General features: G+C 33.0%; 1 protein-coding gene across 2 annotated transcripts in view; it reads left to right on the top strand.

Annotated features, from left to right (window-relative positions):
• Window positions 1-24,733, top strand: part of LOC126885674 (uncharacterized) — a 228,615-nt gene that overhangs the window by 130,080 nt on the left and 73,802 nt on the right. For both annotated transcript variants that reach the window (XM_050652369.1, XM_050652368.1), the window contains exon 12: window positions 22,393-22,575. In XM_050652369.1, the coding sequence (XP_050508326.1) occupies window positions 22,393-22,575 (183 nt within the window). The remainder of the gene's footprint in view (window positions 1-22,392; window positions 22,576-24,733) is intronic.

The following is a 24,733-nucleotide window of genomic DNA, read 5'->3' as shown; positions in this document are numbered from 1 at the left end:
ACCATTTACTGTATAGTTCATAGGTGTTCATACATCTCCCGCAGTTCTGGTGGCGTACATTCAAATTCACTATCAGACATTTTTGTAAAATAAACACAATTTGATTATATGTACAATTAATGGCGTCGTGTATCGCCTAAATGTCAGATTCAACAAACCTGTTTTGTTACCTAGCAACGATCTCACAGGTTACTTAAAATAATTCATCTTATCACATAATTAAAATGGATACAGATATTTGAAACGAAATTATTATTGGTAGATTGTGAGTATTAGTAATCCATAAACTACTAACCGATTGTGAGTAAAATAGTATAAAAACCTCGCGGGAACTCATTCTAGCCTCGCGTCTGTAGTTTACCTCGGTGCTTCGCGCCTCGGTAAACTACCTTGCCGCTCGGCTGAAATAGAGTACTTTCCCGCTAGGTATGTAATATACTATATTATCACTATTACGAAAAAAAGTTATTCTTCATAAAATGCTCTCCCTGGTCTAAAATCTAAGATACAACCATCAGATATCATACATTTTTAATTTTATACGAGGTATGTAAAAAATATGAATCCTTCTTAAGAGGTAAGTGCTTTTATTATTCACAATATTTTAATTAGAAGGATGTAATTGAAAACTAAAACCATTTTTTTAATTCCAAACAACTTTCTTAATAATAATTTTCGATATTTTGAAATGTAAAGGTACTTTATTCTTGAGTGAAATTCATATTTTTTGACACACCTCGTATAACATTAATTAAATTTGATATTTGATAATTGCATCTTAGATAATATACGATGCCGAGTATTTTATAAAGAATAACTTTTTTTCGTAAAACTGATAATAAAAAAGTTATCAAAAGGTTCCAAGTTACGTAGACATACTGTAAAGAGCTAAAAAAAATTTTGCTGAACATTTATTATTGTTGAAGCTTATTATTAAATGTATTTTGGGTAAGTTTTGCAGAAAAAAGTTTTGATCACTTTGTATAAACATTTTTCTAGCTGGTAATTTTCGGTTTTTGTATTACATTTTTGTTATCTTTCTTAATTTTCTTAAAAAGAAATACAATATTTCATTTCTAAAGTAAAATAATTTAGTGCATTTTAAAGACTACATCCTAAGCATTAAAAAAGCACTTATAAAACTGTAGTAGATTTGTTCAAACTTTGAGTAATACCGTCTTAAAGTGGTGGTAATTCTATAAAACTACGAAGATTTCAAAAATTATATTTTTTGAGACGTCATATCATTTGAATTAAATTTTTGAGATTTTTTTTTGAATGAAACATCATTTAGTAAGATGATTGAAAGGTAAGTTGTGCAAAATTGAGAGTTTTATAAGAAACATTGTATTAGTTACACATTTTTAAATCATTTTTAAACAAAATTCATCTAAGGCTCAGTTTCCGCCCACACCGTACTTATGCCCATCAATTTTATTTCTTTCTATTATAACCATAAGGTAGCTTAATTATTCATCTTTCATGTTCAATTTGTAAAATTTCATTTGATCGATTTGTTAAAGAATTACATTAAAATAACTCAACCGTGCACTTCGCCGTACGTTAGTTTACAGTGTGCCAATGTTTGTGAGAAGGGTGACTTTAGCGTTATAAATAAAAAATTATAGAAGATACAGATTTAATTTTAGAAAATTGTTTATATAAGAATTTTTTTGTAAAATTTTCTGAATTTTTCAATGGTCAAGTCAGTTTTTTCTAGAATTTATATTTTCTGAGTTATTTAAAAAAAACTAATTTCGTAGTTCATTTGTTTAATAAAAAATGAAGCACCCACTTCTCGAGTAGAACTTTTTGATATGTTGTTTATTAAACATTTCTTAATGAAATTACAGAAAGTTCTATCTTGTTTGATTTTTTCCGAAGTGAAAATCTATATGCACTCCCCTATAAATTAAACATTTTTTACATTTCATGAGCATGATTATATCGAAATCTCTCAAGTCAGTAAGCTAACTTAACCCAACTCAATAATATGTAGATATGTATTAGAATGTAGATGAAACAAAAATAAAAACGTATATGTACTTTAAAAATGTCGTGTTTTGTCTTCGGAGAAAATGTAAAAAGGATATTTCTACCCTCACGTTGGTCCGAGTAAGTTAGTTCGGGCATCAAAATAAAATATAATATTAAAATTATATATGTCTTCTTCTTGTTCTTCGGCCTGTTTGCATCCAGTCCTGGACAAAGACCTTCCCATGAGTTCTCCACTTTTCTCTGTTTTGTGCTATTTGGTGCCAGATTCTCCCCACTTTTATGTTAGATGACAGAGACACTCCTAACAAAGCTCGTTCGATAGCCCTCTGTGTTGTTCTTTCTTAATCTATTGGCTGATAACTCTGCAAGTGTCATGGTCTCCATTCCATAAACCAAGACTTATAGAATACAACTGTTGAATATTCTTTTCTTTAGATTTATAGCAATCTTTTTATTTTTCAACACATCACTGAGTCTTCCTACCGCTGCCCAAGTCATTCGTATTCTTCTAGTTATCTCTGCCGTTTGATTCTCTTTGCCTAGTTTGATCGTGTGACCTAGGTATATATGTTATAGTCAAAGCCCGAATTTCAGGCACTCCTAGGTTTGACTAGGCAATCCTCAGGTCTGACTGACGGTCTTAGTCAAAGCCGGAAATTAATTACAGTTTCGACATTTGACTAGTCAATCCTAGGAGAGACTAAGTTGGTCAGGCAAAGGTCGAAATTTAATTTTATGAAATCGGGGTTTGACTAGTCAAACCCCGATCAGCTATTAAAATGTCGTAATTTGTTAGATTAGGTTTAATAAAACGTCATTTTTTAATTTTAATGTTTATTATTTTTATATTAGCGTAATTAAAATACGTGTTAAAAAGTACCTGTAAAAAATACCCATACTGAAAGAGGAAGTCAATAGAAGGAAAATACCACGATTAGTAAGTCAATAACATATCGAGTTAGTACAAATTTTATATTTTAGTATTACTTATTGTATATCTATGTAATATTAATATTATTTATAATTTAAACATATTAAAGTCAGAATTTGGTATTAGTTTTATGAAGGTAGATTAAATGTAAGACCAAATACTTACGATGTCGGGATAGTATCACGAGGTTTTTTCCTGGTTTTCCCTCGTGATTTACTATGGAATCTCTAACGCGAGAATTTTACTGTCATCGTTGCATTTGGTTGTCTTTTTAAAGACAGATCACATGCTATGATTTTTTTGCGACGGATATTCTTGAGTTGGGATTGATTTCATGTAATCGAATGAACTATCTTTTAGTAAAGTCGTCCCAGGAACGCAACTCATAAATATTGGCGATATCATTTTAAAGTCTTCTACTTTGAAATGTATAATATACGTCTGAATTGCCAATATAAATGAGTCAGATTAAATAAATTATTAGAAGAATTTTTTTACTTAGCAACAACATGTTTGTTTTATTTTAATAGTATTTTGTATTTTGACAACGAAACCCGATTTGGGCTTCTGTGACGTTCCGCCCCTTATAGAATCGATTATTGATGGGAAGATATTATTTAACTATCCAAAATATTATTTAATTATTTTCAGAATTATTTTCTTTCAATGTTTATTCAAATAGAACTTAAACCCATCTCAGAATTTTTAAATGCTTGATGACGTCACATTTAAAACGTGGCAACATTGGTTTCCCCACTTTGACAGCCAATGCTTAGTAGAGGGGTACGAAGGATTCAGCTGTGAACGTGAGCCTTGGATTGCCATTGTTTCTCGAGTGTTCGGTCTGAATCGTAGTGTGCGGGGTCATTAGACTCAATTATTCACCTCTAATTCTCAGTTCCAAATTGATTAAATATTACAATAAAAGTATAGTGAAGTTATCCAGCAGCAGTGGATTTGAAGAATTTTAGAGCATACTATATCCAATGAGTTCTACCCCGGTAAATACACATTTTATTAAGTATTTTATTCAGCCATTTTGGAAGTCCTTGACATTTGCTAACTAAGTTTCACATAGTCTATTTTCATGGTTTTTATGTTTTATTTTCATGGATCAAACTCATCTAGAGATAATTCAATATTCGTTGTTAATTTGTGCTTCCAGTTGGAAAATAGAGCTAATTTAAACTCCATTTTTTATATTCCTTTCAAGTCTACAGAACTCCTATCTTTTGAACGATGATCAAATAAGTATCCATCGCTTAGTCTTACTATATTTTATCCTTGTATAATATATCTATATACCGGTGTATATATTATAATAAAATATTCTTTCACAGTAATTATATTTTGTATTTCAATTGGAAATTACTTGTGTTATTTGACCAAGGTCATCTGATAGCAACCTGATAAAAGGTCAAGCTGTCTAGTCATTCAAGTTTTTGGACTTAATGACCTATTTCTTCTTATTCCCATAGGAATAAAAACACCTCCTCGTATCTCTTGCTTCTTTTTTTTGACATTGGTAGATTGGTAGTAACACCACACTGTGTTTTTTTTAGCACCTACCATGAAATCTTAAAGCCACCCTACAACAACACCAAGGCCAGACCACACAGAGAGAAACAATCAATAGGCGACCAGCCTGGATTATTTCCACATTTTCTTTTTTTTGAGTACCTCCAGCTGCTTTCCAACAGTTTTGAGTACCTTCAGCTGCTTTCTACCGGTCTTCCTCTCCTGTACCTCCAGCAGGACAGCTGCTAGCGAGAGTTAGCACCCTTGGGTGCTCATTACATCAACTTCAAGATTAGGAAAGAGTGGTTTGTTTGGGAACATTTACTGTGCTCTTATTAAAGACAGACTGGTTTTGTGATATTTAGTACATTTTTTTTTATAGTTCAATTGCACACACATTTTTCCTGCTTTATATTTTTTATAGGTTTTTTTTTCTTTACAACATAATATTTAATTGATAGCGTTCCCCAACACTCTGCAATCTATAAAGGTATAAATTTCTGAGCTCAGATATTTTCCCTGATAATAGTAGTCGGTACTCTTATCTTGATTATTTTTAGGCTGTGTTCCACTTTTGTATAATTATTTAAACTCATTCCATTATTTTAGTATATGTTTAATTAAATTTTTAAAAATTAACTTCACATATTAGTCAAAATTGTAATTATTAACTTTATTTAACTTGAACTTATTAACTTTACTTAACTTTAACTTATTAACTTTATTTAACTTTAACTTTAATTTATTAAATTCATATGAACTTCTGGATTCTAATCCCTCAGATTAGTTTTTGGTTTCACTTGTTATTATTACCATTATAAACCACGAGTTAGGAAAAGGATCTGTGTATCCACTCGTAGGTTTATTTATTCAATAAGGCTTGTGCCTGTCCCACTCACAGTGAGGTATTTATATGTTATATATAGTATCAGGTAGTATTTAATTAAGGTGTACGTATTATAAACGTACAATTATTATTTGGTGAGGGTTCTACTAACCTAGTTGTAAGTTGTACTTCCTGTATTAGAGGTACCCGTAGTCAGTTTTTCTAACCTTATAAAGAGTATTCTTAGATCATAGTTGTATGATGATTTTGTAATTGACTTTCACTAGTATCACTTTTTCCTGTCATGTTAGAGTTACACACTAGTTACTTGTCCTAACTCAGAGATTGTTAAAAAGATCTAGTAGTTACATTCAATAAATATACATTTATTGTGATTTTTTTTTCTTATTACTCCTTTATTTTTAGTAGTATATTTTATAATTTAATAATCTTTAATAACTTTTCACATACTTGTACTACAAATTTAACATACTCTATAGCAGCGTAGAATACCTGGAAGAGCGTTAACCTAGTTATCCTTCTTCTGGCGCCCAAAAATTCATTCTATTTTCAGTATATTATTATATTTACTCTATCTATTTTCTGAACATTATCTTCATATCTTCTTTTCGAGCCATCATTGTCACTTCCTTTAATCTATTGTCTGGCCAAAAATAGCCGTGCAAATTGGCCGAATCCTTCCTTGAGTGTCAAGTGGCCCTTCTCATACATATTTAGCTAGCCATTCAAGTTATATCTATCTATTAATGATTTCTCATCTCTAGTCCTGTATCAATTCGATATTCTTTGTCTTGGCATCCTTCCATACAAATACTACTACAAAGTTGTATTTTAGTTACTCCAGCTTCTTCAACGGAGAAGCCACACATTTTTGTCCTTTGGCTACATTAAGTAGATCTTCTTCTTTTTACTACTTCTGTTGGAGTTTACCACTCCCTTTTCATTCACTCCAACAGAAAATCATCAGCTAGTTGTTACATCGGCTTTCCAACGTGGTGGCTTTATCTTTGGTCTGAGACAGTATTCATTTAGGTCAATTCTTCTCTTTTATCTGAAATCTCTTTGTTATTTCCGTTTGGTATCCTATACACATATTGTTACTTATTTATTTTATTTTTAATTTCTGATACATATCAGGTATTCTTAAACGCTGTTTTGATTTTTGTTTATATTTTGGGACCTCATTATAGTATATGTTTGTGCAGCTTACATTCTGGGTTAGATTTTGAATTTTTATTGGGAACTTATATTTAATATTGCTATTAATAATATAATTCATATAACAATTTTATTTCTTCAGTCAATAGTGGTATAGTTGGAGGTACAACTAAGTGTTGATTATTATTATTATTATTATAGATATATATTTTTTCTAGAGTGGTGGTAAGTTACATATAAATAAAAAAATTTACTTCCAGTATTTAGGTAGTAGGTTTACTTGAGTATACAATATTTATTGGATTATTTATCCATTTATTTGATCTTATATATTTATTTGATCTTATTTATTAGATTATATACTGCATTATATATATATTTTTTTTTTGCTGGCTATTTTGATTTTGTTGGTGTGTTGCTGATATTTTCTCGGTTTATATTATATAAATTTTGCGTGCAAACTTTCATATTTTCATATTTTTCATATTTCTGTTCTTTGGACTATTTGTCAATAACTTTGCTCTCATCATGTGTGCTTTTAAAGCTGAACATCTTCTGGTGGATGAATTGGATTATGAATTAAAGATTCGGGACATAATGCCAGAGGAGTCGACAACTGTCGATAAAAAACGCAATCTTTTGAGAGGTGCTTTGAAACAAGAAGCTGGCAATAGAAGTTTTCTCCAAATTTCAGCTGTATCCCTTCCTTTTGAGGAACAACAAAAAGGAATCACTGAAACATTGGACAGCTTGTCTAAAAAAATCGAAAAGTTTAGGGGAACTGTAAAGGATACAGAGTATGCGCGATTAACATCTCGTCTAGGCCATATTTCTGCCCGTGTACACTTGCTACACTGTCCTGAAGAACAGGAACCGTTCAAGAGGTCTGTTTCTCTTAAAATATTAACACTAGAGGGTGAACTTGATTCTAGAGTTAACCCCATTGCTACCTCTACTCCTAATGCTTCAGTCAATGTACCTAGCTTTACGTACTCCAAACCTGTTCAAGTACACAAATGGGGTATTTCATTTTCAGGTGAAAAACAGCACACTGATGTGATGTCATTTTTAGAAAGGGTTGAATGTCTTCGAATATCTAGAGGTGTTTCTGAAGAGGATTTGTTTGCTGCTTCTGCTGAGTTGTTCACCGGGACCGCTTTTACATGGTTTATGAATAACAGGGGTAATTTTTCTTGTTGGTCTGATCTGATTAAAAAGTTGAAGTCGGATTTTCTTCCGTATTCATTCCAGGATGATTTATTAGATCAAATTAAGAATCATAAGCAGAAACCTGGGGAATCTGTTACTATGTTTATTAATACTATATTAGGTATGTGTAGTCGTTTAGACACTCCTTTGTCAGATTTAGCTAAAATTAAAATCATCCTTAAATGTCTATTGCCCTTTTATCATCAACAATTAGCTCTTATGGACATTCAGAACATTGATGACCTTACTATAAAATGCAAACGTTTGGAGGAAACGTTATCCTGGTCTTCTCAACCTCCATCCACATCTCGATCCTCTTCTAACTCTTCTTCTCAGCCAACTTCCTTTAGGCAACGTTCTTGGCTAAATAAGGGTCATGAACATAATGTTTCGGTTGTTAGTTCTCTTGTCTGCTGGAATTGTGATCAGCCTGGTCACCCATTTTACAATTGTGGGATTCCTCAAAATCGTATTTTCTGCCATGGTTGTGGCCGAGAGAACACCCTTAAAAGAAACTGTTCTAAGTGTTCGGGAAACGACACGTCGGAGGTCCGTCCCCTGAACGTTTCTCCGTCCAACATCCAATCAGGGAATCAAACCCCATCGTCAAACGAAACTGCTGGACCAAGCACATCCAGCAACCCAAACCCATCTTCACGAAAAGGGAAAGGGGTGTCGTTCAAGAAAGCAGCACACACCACAAAACAAAATTAAACCAGAAATTTATTTCTATAGATAATACGTTAGATTCGCTTGATTCAAATGATCACAGATGGTCATTTACAAACGCTTCTTTGATTGGTAGTGTTCAACGTAACAATAATAATTGTGATAGTAATGTGGTTCCATTATCTATATTAGATTCTAGTTTTGTTAATGATGATGATACGTCTGGGTTAGTTCCATATAACGGTTGTAGACAACCAAATACTTTAGATCTAGATATTAATTCGTTATTAGTTAGGAAACAAAATGATAATAGGCCATATCTTCCTATTCAAATTTTAGGACAATCGTGTTTAGCTTTGTTAGATAGTGGCTCTAATATTTCATTGATAGGGGCACATTCGTTAAATTTATTGAAAAATTCTAGTATTCCCATTATGCCCATTTCATCTTTGCAAGTATCTACTGCAGATGGTACAGTTCAGTCCATTACGGGCAAACTCCAAATTAAAATCACAGTGGCAGATTTATGTAGGGAAATTACATTTTATGTTATTCCTTCCGTGCAGAATTCTATAATTTTAGGTATGGACTTTTTCAATGCTTTCAATAGTACCTTAAGTTGTTCTGATTTTTCTTTTTCCATATCTGAATTTAATTTATCTACCCTTAGTGCTATTCACGATTTTGCTAGTTTATCAAGCTCTGAACAAAGGCAATTAGAGAGTATGATCTCTAAATTTACTACTCTTTCTTCAAAAGACAAACTAGGTCGTACGTCGTTAATCTCTCACACTATCGAAGTGGGAAATCCCACTCCTTTCAGATTATATCAGTACCCCATACCTCAAGCCTGGCAGGCAGATTTAGAAAAGGAAGTAGATTCGATGCTTGCTTTAAATATCATAGAACCTTCAACATCGTCCTACTGTTCTCCGCTCTGGTTAACGAAGAAGAAGGATGGATCCTTCAGGATCTGCTTTGACGGTCGAAAACTAAACAGTATCACAACTAACAGGGATGCTTATCCTATCCCCAGAATAGATGTGATTTTGAGCAAACTTCAGAATGCCAAATACATCTCTTCTATTGATTTGTCTAAGGCCTTCCTACAGATCCCACTGAGTGAAGAGAGCAAGAAGTATACTGCTTTTGCTGTCAGTGGTAAAGGATTATTCCAGTTTGTCACCATGCCTTTCGGTCTTGTTTCTGCTCCTCAGACAATGTGTCGTCTGATGGATTTAGTCATTGGTCCACCGTTAGAGCCCTATGTTTTCTATTATTTAGACGATATTTTGGTTGTCACTCCTGATTTTTCCCTTCATATGGAAATTTTAGATAAGTTATTTTTACGTCTTAAGGAAGCTAATCTAACGGTCAATCTGGATAAATGTCAGTTTTGTCGCCCTAGTCTTAAGTTCTTGGGTTATGTTGTGGATAACCAGGGGCTGAGGACTGATCCTGAGAAAATAGTTGCTATCAAAAATTTTCCTATACCAAAGACCACCACCCAAGTCCGTAGGATATTGGGAATGTGTGGCTATTATCGGCGATTTGTACCGTCCTACTCTACTTTGTTGTCACCTCTTACTGATCTTTTGAAGAACAGGAAAAAGGGACAGACCATTACTTGGACTCCTGAGGCTGACGAAGCTTTTAGGCGCGTTAAAGATGCTTTAACGAGCGCTCCGGTTATGATGTCACCTAATTTTGATGAGCATTTTTATCTAATGACAGATTGCTCTAATACAGCTTCTGGAGGCGTATTATTTCAGTTGAAAGATGGCTCCGAACACCCCATAGCGTACACTAGTAAGAAGTTGAACAAGGCCCAGAAAAACTATTCAACTACGGAGAAAGAACTCTTAGCTATCATCCATGGGTTAGAAGCTTTTCGTTATTATCTGGAAGGTCGTAATTTCACTATAATTACTGATCATAGTTCCTTAGTATGGCTTCATAGTATGAAAAACCCTTCACAGAGGCTTTCTCGATGGATATGCAAACTGGCTGCCTATTCATATAAGATTGTCCATAGAAAGGCAAACGGGGTAGTGGTCGCAGATGCTCTTTCACGTGTCCATGATATTAATGTCCTAGATCTGTCCTCTTTAAGTCCTGATATGTGGTATCAGAATATGATTGATAGGGTCACTCAAGACCCACAAAAATATCCTGATTTTAAGGTAGAGAATAATATTCTGTACAAACACATCTTAAGTCCGATAGAGTCCTTATCCAATATGTCGGAGTGGAAAATAGTTGTACCTACGCCAAATAGGGAAAATATTCTGCATATGTTTCATGATGAAGTTACGGCGGGTCATTTTGGTTTTTATAAGACTTATCACCGTATTGCCGAATTATATTATTGGCCTGGTATGCGGAAGTCTATAAAAAGGTACATTTCTAAATGCATGGTTTGTGCTACTTGTAAACCAAGTAACCTACCACAGGCTGGACTTATGGGTTCCTTCAGGAACATAAATTTTCCTTGGCAGATGATCTCAATGGATCTCATTGGACCTTATCCTCGGAGTTACAAGGGTAATACCTATTGCCTGGTAGTTGTGGATTATTTCACTAAATTTCCTTTAGTTTGTCCCCTTCGCCAGGCCACAACTCCAGCAATTTTAAAATATTTGGAGGAACAAGTCTTTTTGGTGTATGGTGTTCCTCAAATTGTGTCATGTGACAACGGTCCTCAGTTTGTATCGAAGGCCTTTAAAGATCTTCTAGCTAAATATAAGGTTCAAAAGACCTTTTATAATGCTGCCTACCATCCACAAGCAAATCATACTGAGAGAGTAAATCGCAGTATTGTCACAGCTCTAAGGTCCTATACTTACCCTGATCACAGAGCTTGGGATCAATATATTCATTCCATAGCTCAAGCCATAAGGACTTCTGTCCATGAAGTTACCCAGTGCTCTCCAGCATATTTGAATTTTGGTAGGAATGTGGCTTTATCAGGTGATTATTTTGGTGTAATTTCAGACAATTCCGAAAATCTTCCTCAAATATCTGAGAAACTTCATCGCTTAGATGATCTCCAGACGTTACCTCATATTTTCGCAGACATTAGGAAGAAGTTAAAAACTTCTTACCTAAGGAACCAGCAGCACTATAATTTGAGGAAACGAGATCTGCGATTCTTTGTTGGTGATCGAGTCTTAAAGCGCAATTTTGTCAAATCCAATAAGGGTGATGCCATTTCTGCAAAGTTTTGCCAGAAATATGTCCCATGTACTGTCTCAAGGGTAATATCTCCTTTGATTTATGAATTAAAGGACAATTCGACTAATAAGCGAATTGGTCAATTTCATGTAAAGGATTTACTGCCTGACAACACCATGGACGATGTGGATTCTTCAACTTCATCGGAAGAAGATTAGCTTAACAGGGTTGTTTAAGCTAATATCTTCCTGTGTTTGCCTTTAATTAGTTTTATTATGGTATAGTATTTTAGTTTAAATTGTTAATCACCAGATAATGCCTGACCATAGCAATTTTTATCCTTCGGCATGGCTTGATGATTTCTCACGTATTAGTTATTAGGTACCGAATTCTTGTGTAATACCGCTTGTATGAGTTTATTATTATTTTTTTGTATTATAGATTGCATTTGAGTCATTATCGACAAATATTCTCAAATACTAATCCAGCCAGTAGTATTACCAAGTTAATAACCTCCACTTGTACTCTTAGTTTTGTACTCAACCTCTCAGAATAAAAGGGCTGTTGATTATTATATATTAAGATATTTGGATGTGTGGGCTCATACAAGTATTCTTGCTTAATATAGATGGAGCTATGTTACACTACCATATCTTAGATTATGTGTTATATCTTGGATATTTGATTACATACCTATTATTTTTTTTTATTGTTTTTATATCATGTCATTGGATTTGCCATATTGGAAAGAAGTTGTGGTTGTTAATTTGTTATTGGGTTACTTTATTGATATTTGTCACAGGTACCTTAAATACTTTATATTAATTCGGATTCTTACTTCCTCCACAGGATGATTCTGGAATGAATTTGGAATTTTGATTTATAAATGAATTCTTGAGTCCTTCATATTTCTTTTTATGAACTAGTCTGTTAATGCTCAAAGTTGGTGAATACGTGGGTTCGAAGTTCAGCAACTGATCACTGCTATCCGATTTCGTAATCCATGTCTTTCTTGTCAGAGTAGGCAGATGTTTATCCATGATAATATTTCTGGTTGGGAAATGGTGTACAACACTTCCTAACCATTCTTGTGCAATTGTTCCAAATATTCCAGGCACATTTTCACACGATAATAGGGAAGTCTAGTTTGCTTATTTTATGTCTCTTAGTTCATAGTATATAGATGCTTGACTTTCCATAGACGTAGAGTCGTAATGTTAGTGATTAACCCACTGGGACAAATTATTGATTTTCTTTTTAGTAGATTCCCTCTTCTTTCCTTAGGCATTAATTGTTGCTTAGATTCAGGAATATCTCCTGGATAATCCTATGTATGTTCACATGAATATACAGTCTTATGAAAGATTGGGAGCTCGTTCCCGTCATATTTTGTATTTACCATGGAGTCATAGAACTTATAAGTTCATCCTTTATTTTTACTATTTAGTTTCGATAGGCTCATATTACCGGATGAGGGTAGATCTAGAGCTAATTTAGTTAGTTATTTAGTATTAGTGAGAATTGGTCCATAAATCTTCCTGATCGTTCTTCTTTGGATATGCTCCTATAAATCTGGTGTCCATTGCTAGTCCGATTTTGGATTAAGTGTCCGATTCTTCACTTATTTTGTTTATTTGGTTGTATAGGTTCGTATTACCGGATGTGGGTGTACGTAGACCTAATTTATTTATATGATTTAGTATGGATGTGAATTGGTCCATAAATCTTCCTGGTCGTTCTTCATTGGATATGTTTTTGTGAATCTGTTGTCCATTGATAGTCTGACTTTGGATTGAGTGTCTGATTCCACATTTATTTTGGTTAATGTGTTTGCATTCCTTTGGTATGTTCACTATTTATATTAGTTGGTATTGGTGAAAATTATTCTATAAATATTCCTAGTTGTTCTTCTCTGGATATACTATTACGAATCTGGTGTCCATTGCTAGTCCAATTTAGGATTGAGTGTTTGATTCTTCACTTATTATAGTTATTGATTTCATTGGTGACTTTAGTATATGTACTTGCGTTATGGTATGAATTGGCTCTCACCTTTGCCTGGTTGTTCGTCCTTGGATATACTCCTTATAAATCTGATGTCCATGGATAGTTCAACTTTGGATTTACTGCCAATTCGACACTTATTTGTCATTATAAATTATGTCTCATCTTTAGCACTTTTACTAGGACTTCGGGTCATATTTTGCAATTTCCGTTATTTGCTGCAGTGACCATCCTACTTTCCCTTGATTATTAGTGGTGATTATTTGTAATCTTGCGAATCAACGGGGAATGATACACTAAGCACTACTACTCTAGTTTAATATTTTGAAAAAAAAAAAAAAAAAATTTTTTTAAATAAAATTTTTTTTCTGGTGGTTGAAAGGGAATGTGACGTTCCGCCCCTTATAGAATCGATTATTGATGGGAAGATATTATTTAACTATCCAAAATATTATTTAATTATTTTCAGAATTATTTTCTTTCAATGTTTATTCAAATAGAACTTAAACCCATCTCAGAATTTTTAAATGCTTGATGACGTCACATTTAAAACGTGGCAACATTGGTTTCCCCACTTTGACAGCCAATGCTTAGTAGAGGGGTACGAAGGATTCAGCTGTGAACGTGAGCCTTGGATTGCCATTGTTTCTCGAGTGTTCGGTCTGAATCGTAGTGTGCGGGGTCATTAGACTCAATTATTCACCTCTAATTCTCAGTTCCAAATTGATTAAATATTACAATAAAAGTATAGTGAAGTTATCCAGCAGCAGTGGATTTGAAGAATTTTAGAGCATACTATATCCAATGAGTTCTACCCCGGTAAATACACATTTTATTAAGTATTTTATTCAGCCATTTTGGAAGTCCTTGACATTTGCTAACTAAGTTTCACATAGTCTATTTTCATGGTTTTTATGTTTTATTTTCATGGATCAAACTCATCTAGAGATAATTCAATATTCGTTGTTAATTTGTGCTTCCAGTTGGAAAATAGAGCTAATTTAAACTCCATTTTTTATATTCCTTTCAAGTCTACAGAACTCCTATCTTTTGAACGATGATCAAATAAGTATCCATCGCTTAGTCTTACTATATTTTATCCTTGTATAATATATCTATATACCGGTGTATATATTATAATAAAATATTCTTTCACAGTAATTATATTTTGTATTTCAATTGGAAATTACTTGTGTTATTTGACCAAGGTCATCTGATAGCAACCTGATAAAAGGTCAAGCTGTCTAGTCATTCAAGTTTTTGGACTTAATGACCTATTTCTTCTTATTCCCATAGGAATAAAAACACCTCCTCGTATCTCTTGCTTCTTTTTTTTGACATTGGTAGATTGGTAGTAACACCACACTGTGTTTTTTTTAGCACCTACCATGAAATCTTAAAGCCACCCTACAACAACACCAAGGCCAGACCACACAGAGAGAAACAATCAATAGGCGACCAGCCTGGATTATTTCCACATTTTCTTTTTTTTGAGTACCTCCAGCTGCTTTCCAACAGTTTTGAGTACCTTCAGCTGCTTTCTACCGGTCTTCCTCTCCTGTACCTCCAGCAGGACAGCTGCTAGCGAGAGTTAGCACCCTTGGGTGCTCATTACATCAACTTCAAGATTAGGAAAGAGTGGTTTGTTTGGGAACATTTACTGTGCTCTTATTAAAGACAGACTGGTTTTGTGATATTTAGTACATTTTTTTTTATAGTTCAATTGCACACACATTTTTCCTGCTTTATATTTTTTATAGGTTTTTTTTTCTTTACAACATAATATTTAATTGATAGCGTTCCCCAACACTCTGCAATCTATAAAGGTATAAATTTCTGAGCTCAGATATTTTCCCTGATAATAGTAGTCGGTACTCTTATCTTGATTATTTTTAGGCTGTGTTCCACTTTTGTATAATTATTTAAACTCATTCCATTATTTTAGTATATGTTTAATTAAATTTTTAAAAATTAACTTCACATATTAGTCAAAATTGTAATTATTAACTTTATTTAACTTGAACTTATTAACTTTACTTAACTTTAACTTATTAACTTTATTTAACTTTAACTTTAATTTATTAAATTCATATGAACTTCTGGATTCTAATCCCTCAGATTAGTTTTTGGTTTCACTTGTTATTATTACCATTATAAACCACGAGTTAGGAAAAGGATCTGTGTATCCACTCGTAGGTTTATTTATTCAATAAGGCTTGTGCCTGTCCCACTCACAGTGAGGTATTTATATGTTATATATAGTATCAGGTAGTATTTAATTAAGGTGTACGTATTATAAACGTACAATTATTATTTGGTGAGGGTTCTACTAACCTAGTTGTAAGTTGTACTTCCTGTATTAGAGGTACCCGTAGTCAGTTTTTCTAACCTTATAAAGAGTATTCTTAGATCATAGTTGTATGATGATTTTGTAATTGACTTTCACTAGTATCACTTTTTCCTGTCATGTTAGAGTTACACACTAGTTACTTGTCCTAACTCAGAGATTGTTAAAAAGATCTAGTAGTTACATTCAATAAATATACATTTATTGTGATTTTTTTTTCTTATTACTCCTTTATTTTTAGTAGTATATTTTATAATTTAATAATCTTTAATAACTTTTCACATACTTGTACTACAAATTTAACATACTCTATAGCAGCGTAGAATACCTGGAAGAGCGTTAACCTAGTTATCCTTCTTCTGGCGCCCAAAAATTCATTCTATTTTCAGTATATTATTATATTTACTCTATCTATTTTCTGAACATTATCTTCATATCTTCTTTTCGAGCCATCATTGTCACTTCCTTTAATCTATTGTCTGGCCAAAAATAGCCGTGCAAATTGGCCGAATCCTTCCTTGAGTGTCAAGTGGCCCTTCTCATACATATTTAGCTAGCCATTCAAGTTATATCTATCTATTAATGATTTCTCATCTCTAGTCCTGTATCAATTCGATATTCTTTGTCTTGGCATCCTTCCATACAAATACTACTACAAAGTTGTATTTTAGTTACTCCAGCTTCTTCAACGGAGAAGCCACACATTTTTGTCCTTTGGCTACATTAAGTAGATCTTCTTCTTTTTACTACTTCTGTTGGAGTTTACCACTCCCTTTTCATTCACTCCAACAGAAAATCATCAGCTAGTTGTTACACTTCGAAACGTTAATAAATTCATTTTTTAGTAAAATTGTGGCTTATTTCCCATAAAAAATACGTAATTATAAAAAATTAGTGTATATTCTCGTATGTTGAGGCATTATGGCATTTAGAGTTGCACAATACGTTAGACCCTGTACACTTACATGGTTTTGAAGAGCACTTCTTATTGCAGTGATATTTTATAAATCCTTGTCCTCCAAATTTAGAATCTTTTGTACTAATTTCTCAGAGACAGCTTAATGTTTGGAACATCTTGGAAATTAGGAAAATTCTCTTTGCATTCTCTTATTCGATTTCTTGAAAAAAGTGTGTTTATTGTTCCGTATTTCGTACCAACTCTATATAAACCGTCAATTATTGTTTTATCTTGTATGATACCCAAAATATTTTGAGCATCTCCTTGGCACGCGTTCGAGCATGCGTTGTGCACAGACAGAAAAGATTAAAATAAATAAAGGAAATGCGATTGAAGGTCTTCATGCCCAGGCTAATGTTATTAAACAATTAAGTTAAAAGAACAATTAAGTTAAAAAAATTCCTCCAATTTCGATCGGAAAACTGTAACAATACCTATCCCCAGCTTTGATAGGGCCAAAGAGGATGCTCGAAATATTTTGAGTAGCATACAAGATAAAACAATTGACGGTTTATATAGAGTTGGTACGAAATACGGAACAATAAACACACTTTTTTCAAGAAATCAAATAAGAGAATGTAAAGAGAAATTTCCTAATTTCGAAGATGTTCCAGACGTTAAGCTGTCTCTGTCTCTAAAAGAAATTAGTACAAAAGATTCTAAATTTGGAGAAACAAGGATTTATAAAATGCTACTGAAATAAGAAATGCTCTTTCAAATTACGTAAGTGTAAAAGGTCTAACGTATTGTGCAACTCTAAATGCCATAATGCCTCAACATGCGAGAATAAACACTAATTTTTTTATTTTAATTACGACAATATAAAAATAATAAACATTAAAATTAAAAAATGACGTTTTATTAAACCTAATCTAACAAATTACGACATTTTAATAGCTGATCGGGGTTTGACTAGTCAAACCCCGATTTCATAAAATTAAATTTCGACCTTTGCCTGACCAACTTAGTCTCTCTTAGGTTTGACTAGTCAAAGGCCGAAACTGTAATTTATTTCGGGCTTTGACTAAGACTGTCAGTCAGACCTGAGGATTGCCTAGTCAAACCTAGGAGTGCCTGAAATTCGGGCTTTGACTATAACATATATACTCCTCAACACTTTCGATCTCACTTCCATATTAAGTTTATTGTGATATTTTGATTTGTCATCACTCACTTTTCTTTTATTTAAATTCATTTTTAAACCGATTTTCTCAGATATTTGTTTACGCTCGTTTAGCATCTAGATTAGTTCCTTTGTATTGTTGCATATGAGTTATGTCATCGAAAAATCTTAGATCTGCCACCAGTTTTAATTCCGCGTTATTCCCTATTTATGGGAAGGAAATAGAACTGGGGGAAGAAATTAGAGATAAGAACATTGAAATAGTAACTATAACAGAGACAAAGAAAAAAGGAAGAGGATCAATAATATTAGAAAACGGAATGTTACTAACATACAGTGGAGTGGTGGATACAGGAGTAGCGTGCATGATAAAGAAGGACAGTATCAACAAAGTAAAAAATTGGATATATTAAAACGAACGTATACTAAGAGTAGACATAGATATGGATACAGAGGAAACTAATACAAACCTAATCATAATATATGCTTTGGACCAGATGAAGACGCAACAAAAAACGAAAAGAATGAGTTCTGGGACAAATTACAAGAAGTGATCAATGATTGTATGGAGAAAATTTTGATCACAGGAGACATGAACAGTAGAGTGGGGAAAGAAGCAGAAAAATGGAACAATGTCATCGGACCTTATGGGGAGGAAAAAATAAACAAAAATGGAAAATTACTACTCGAATTCTATCTAGACAATAACCTAGTGATTATGAACACACACTTCCAACATAAAAGGATACACAAGATCACAAGAGAAGTCAAATCAAGAGACGAACAATGAATACGAACAAACAGAGAAGAACTGGATAAGAGACGTAAGGAAAAAAGGAGTTATGAAATTGGTAGTGACCACTCTCTACTAAAAACCGCATTCAAAAGTAAAAGAAAAGAAATAAAAAGAAATGAGAACATAGAGAAAACACAAAGAACTAATAAAAATTTATAAACTAAGGAAGAATCAACGAAAATAAGATACACAGAAGTGTTAAAGAAAGAGATGGACAATGAACATGAAATAACAGAAACAATAGAAGAAGAATGGGGAAAATTTAAAAATGCGATGATAAAAACAGCTAAATCAATATGTGGAACTACAAAAAATAACAACAGAGAGAAACGAACATCTTGGTGGAACGATGAAGTGAAAAGAGAAATAAAAGAAAAGAAGAAATTACGGAAAGAATACATACAAGACAAAACACAACAAAAATATGAAAATTATAAGAGACAAAGAACAAAAGTTAAAGAGATAGTTAAGAAAGAGAAAAAGAAAAGTTGGGGAAAATTAGGAGAAAAATGGAAGAAAACAGCACAGAAAACGTAAAATTATTTTATAGAACACTGAAAAACCTAAGAAGCAACAAAGAAACGAAACTGAAACAAATAATGAACAAGGAAGGAACAATAATATACCACGATAAGACAATAATGGCAATATGGAGGAAACATTTCCAGCTAATACTGAATGGAAATCAAGCGAATACAATGAAGAAGGAAAGCCACATCAAGAGAGTATCCATGAGAAACACGGAGAATCCAGAAACTATGGAAAAAGAAGAACTGGAAGAAGCAATAAGAAAGATAAAGATTGGTAAAGCACCAGGAAGCGATGAAGTAGCACCAGAAATGATGAAATATATAGGAGTAAAAGCAAAAGAAACATTGTTATACATATATAACCTAATATGGAAGAAAAAAGTAATACCCAGAGAATGGACAAATGCAGTAATTATACCTATATACAAGAAAGGAAACAAAAGAGACTGTAAGAACTATAGAGGTATATCACTACTATGTGTAGCAGCAAATGTATACGAAACCATAATAGAAAGGACAATCAGAAAATAAATAGAACACAAATTAGAGGACGTACAAAGTGGAGTTAGACAAGGGAAAAGTCTCAGCCCAGTGCTATTCATAAATGTAATAGATGAGATAGTAAAAGAATGTAAGAAAACTTTCAAGAAATACTGCATCCGTTGGAACAGAATGCAAATGATAAACGCTGAGAAGTGTATATTTGCAGACGACATAGTATTAATTGCGAAAACAGCAGAAAAACTGAAAGACAACTTAGAGAAATGGAACCTAGAAGCAAGCAAATACAACTTAAGCGTAAACAAAGAGAAGACTCAGATAATGAAAATATCAAGGAAACAAGGAACGGAAGATCAAATAGAAGTAAGGATAGACCAACAAAAAATAATACAGACAAATTCATACAAGTACTTAGGAACAGTAATCAACAACAAAGGAGACATCGAGGACGATCTTAAGAACAGAATGGAAAACACAGGAAAACTATTCCAAGCACTAAATAGAGGATTCCTTAATAACAAAGAAATATCAACTAAGACCAATATGACAATGTACAAAATAATATATAGACCTACGGTGACATATGGAGCAGAAAATTGGATATTAAACAAAAGACAGCAGAGAAGAACTCAGGCAGCAGAGATGAAATACCTCAGAAGAACGATCGGAGTAAAAAGAACTGATAGAATCAAAAATAAAGAAATAAGAGAAAGACTCAAAATCAAACCGATACTCGACTCAATCAAGGAGAAAAAATTGGCATGGTTCGGACATCTAACCCGGATGGACAATAATAGACAAGTAAAAAGAGTGTGGGACGCCAAACCAATAGGGAAGAACAGAAGAGGAAGACCCATTAAATAATGGAACATTGACATCCCGTAGATACTGCAGAGTAAGGGTAAGACTTGGCAGGAAGCAGCACAGATGGCATCCAATAGGAAGGAATGGAGAGAGTTCGTTAAGAGCTAGGACACCTCAGAAAATTGTAAAATATTGTAATTTAATGAATTGTATTATAAACGGCCCAACACCGAAAGGTACAAATGGGTCTACTGATTAAGTAAAGTAAAGTATTCCCTATTTAACTTCTTGAAGACATGTTCTAATGCGAGAGTAAATCATTTTGGAGAGATAGTATCTCCATGTCTAAATCCTCTTTCCTTTCTTATTTTGTTTGTTGATAGGCCTTCTGCTATACAGTGAGGCAAATAAAGGGCCTATTAGAAATATCTCGAGAACTAAAGGCAACAGAATCATGAAAATTTGAATGAAGGGGTTTTGAAGGATGATCTATTAAATGAAAATATTTTCATCTCTTTACAACTTCCGGTTATACCTGAAGTTGCTTATAACTTCGTTTTTTTAAATGGGACACCCTATATATTTTTACATTTTTGGATTCTCTTTGATGTCTTCTTTCTTAAAATATGAGGTTTTGTAATATTATACAGGGTATTTTAAAAGATAATTACGTTTTTTTATTAATTTCGTGGCAAAATTAACACCCTGTAGAATTGTAGTAGTTTGACATCTAAAACTCTACTTACGTTCAAATGATTTTTAATATACTCTACTATTGTTAAGAATAATTATTATAGCTAAATTTTTAATTTTAGTATACAGAGTTGGTCGAAACTCGGAATGAGTATTTTCTGAGTTTTCTTTAATGGAACGTATTTTTACGTATTTTAGTATTGTAATGAAATGATATTTTACGGTACTTTTTTATTTCTTAAGCATTCCCTATACCTAACTGCTTTAATTTGTGCTTAATTGTTATTCGCACCAGCAATCTTAACTACGTAGGTATTTTGATAGCTAAACCATCATTGGTAATTTTAAGGACCAGTCTGGATTAATATGTATTTATTTCTATAAAATTATTTGGGATTGAGTATTTTCACGGCCAACCTAATAAAATTTTACGTATTTTTTGTTGCAATTAATATTTAGTTTAAATCATCAATAACTCACAAATTGAAGCAGTTAGGTATAGGGAATGCTTAAGAAATAAAAAAGTACTATAAAATATTATTTCACTACAATACAAAAATACAGGGTGTTCCATTTAAGAAAACTCAGAAAATACTCATTCCGAGTTTCGACCAACCCTGTATACTAAAATTAAAAATTTAGCTATACTAATGATTCTTAACAATAGTAGAGTATAATAAAAATCATTTGAACGTAAGTAGAGTTTTAGATGTCAAACTACTACAATTCTACAGGGTGTGAATATTGCTACGAAATTAATAAAAAAAACGTAATTATCTTTTAAAATACCCTGTACAATATTACAAAACCTCATATTTTAAGAAAGAAGAAGTCGAAGAGAATCCAAAAATGTAAAAATATACAGGGTGTCCAATTTAAAAAAACGAAGTTATAAGCAACTTCCGGTATAACCAGATCTTGCAAAGAGATGAAAATTTTTTCATTTAATACATCATCCTTCAAAATCCCTTTATTCCAATTTTCACGATTCTGTTACCTTTAGTTCTCGAGATATTTCTAATAGGCCAGTTATCTGCCTCACTCTATATTTATTTACATAGTTGCATTGCCGTATATGTACTTTAGGAGTATTCTCTTTGTATATAATATGTATAATACTTTATTCTTTTAGGTTGACGGTGAATTGGTCGGGAAACTTGCTGAACAGTTTTTGACTAATCCATCATTGGAAGAAACTGATAGATTGAATTACTCCGTTCAATTTAAAAATCTTGAAGTCAACGGCAACATATTTTTGTCCAATAAATTTATGGGAAAAAATTATTCAAAGTTATTAAAGAGTATACTTTATCATGTAAATAGATTGTATTATTTTGTATTTTTAGTACAGTTACAAGATCATATTCAGGGTGACTGGACGAAAATGAAACAGTCATTATCAGGAATTACAACATTTTTGAAAAATCCAATGACAGGTCAATTTTTCATTCAAAAGGGGACACATTTTTCCAGTATTTTCGATTATTTTACTTTCACCAATAATAGTAGGTAATCCGAATATAGGTCGATCTGCACCAGTGATATGGGAGAGAGGGGATACGACATAATATGGATGATTTTGTATTTACTAAATGGGACCACTTGATTTGACACTTTTGTGCTACATCCAATATGGCGACGGGCAGGTTTTTATACGTTATATATGGAATATGTTATTAATTAGTCATTAAAATTATTCCAAGACAAAGAAGACCTGGAGTATATGGCTAGAAAACTAATGGAAGAGTACAAAAAATGGGGCCTCGAAGTAAATGTCCAAAAAACACAATATCTTTGCGTAGGAGGAGAAAATAATCCAGATGACCTCGACTTAGAAGATGAAACTATTAAGAAATGTGACCAATGTACATATTTGGGGGTAAAACTGACAAAGACAGGACGAAGTGATGAAGCCATAAAAGACAGAATAACCAAAGGAAAACAAGTTATAGGTGCGTTGAATTCAGTATTATGGCAAAAAAATATAAGACCGGAAACGAAAAAACGAATATATAATACCATATTAAAACCAGTAATCGTCTATGGCTCAGAAGTGTGGCAGTTATCACAAAAACTTAAAGGTAACCTATTGGCAGTTGAAATGGATTTTTGGAGGAGAGCAGCGGGAAAGTCTAGATTAGAACATGTGAAAAATGAGGACATCAGGAGACAAATGAAAGTACAAAGATCAATTATAGAAGACATCGAAAAACAACAACTAATATGGTACGGACATGTTAGACGTATGGGGGAAGAAAGACTACCCAAAAAGATATTAGAATGGGTACCACCAGAGAAAAGAAAACGAGGACGACCACCAACAACATGGATCCAAGGAATCTCAAAAGCAATGTCAGCAAGAAATCTATCTGAAGAAGACTGGCAGAATAGACAGGCTTGGCGAACGGGAACCCAAAGGCGTATTACGCTGTGAACGGGATTTATATATATATTAAAATTATTAATTATTTATATATTTATGGACTACATGGATCGTAGTGGTGTGTATAGATTACAATGTTCTGATTGTGACGCTACATATATAGGTAGGACCTGTAGATCCCTATCTTCACGCTCCTTAGAGCACACCAAAAGAGAAAACACTTCTACTTTCTCACAACATCTTGTACAAAACAAACATACACTTAATATCCCAGAAGATGTCTCGTTACTACATAATATTTCACAAAAAAACTTCCTAAAATTGGACCTGTATGAAGACTTAGAAATAGTTAAAGAGAAGCAGAGAAGTCCTAATTGTGTCATGTGTCATTTAACCGAGATTTTCAACCCCTACACCGTCAACTTTTTTCATAAACCACATCAGATATAATTTTCTCTTCTTTGCTTCACCATTCATGACTACCACTTACATCTATTTCACTCCCAATTGTCGATAAGCAACATCTTACTTTAACTCTCTAATATTCATTTGTACTTCATCCTCCTACATTCTCATTATTTCACACCAGCTTTACTTTTCCAAAATTTAGCTCCTACATCACATATACAACCACATCCATCAGAATTGAGTCTCATTCCAGCCAACCTGTCTTCTTAGTCTTATCTCATAGCTTATAGATTAGATAACTCTCATATCATAACAACACACTACACATCTTCCATGGTCCAATATCACAACATACTCTGTCAGACTTTTCATACCTTCCAACTCCCCCCCATATTTTACGATCACTTCACACTTCATTTATAACCAATTTGATGTCAGGTCTCTGGAGGACTCAGTTTCATCAAGCCACTCCAGTCTCATTTTCAATCAGATAAAAACAAAACAGTATTTCTAAAATTATTATATCACTTTTCTATCATTATGCAATTTATGTTTGGTCGACTTTCAAGCAAGTTATCAGTCATTAAACAATTATCATTTAATCAATACTCTTAAAATTGTACACATATGTACACATTACATACTATTTTGTGCTTTTAGACGTATTTTACCATTATTTGCA

Source organism: Diabrotica virgifera, chromosome 5, assembly GCF_917563875.1.
Source record: "Diabrotica virgifera virgifera chromosome 5, PGI_DIABVI_V3a".
NCBI lineage: Eukaryota > Metazoa > Arthropoda > Insecta > Coleoptera > Chrysomelidae > Diabrotica > Diabrotica virgifera.
Note: the sequence above shows the minus strand (reverse complement) of the source record. Positions and strands in the feature narration are given on the sequence as shown.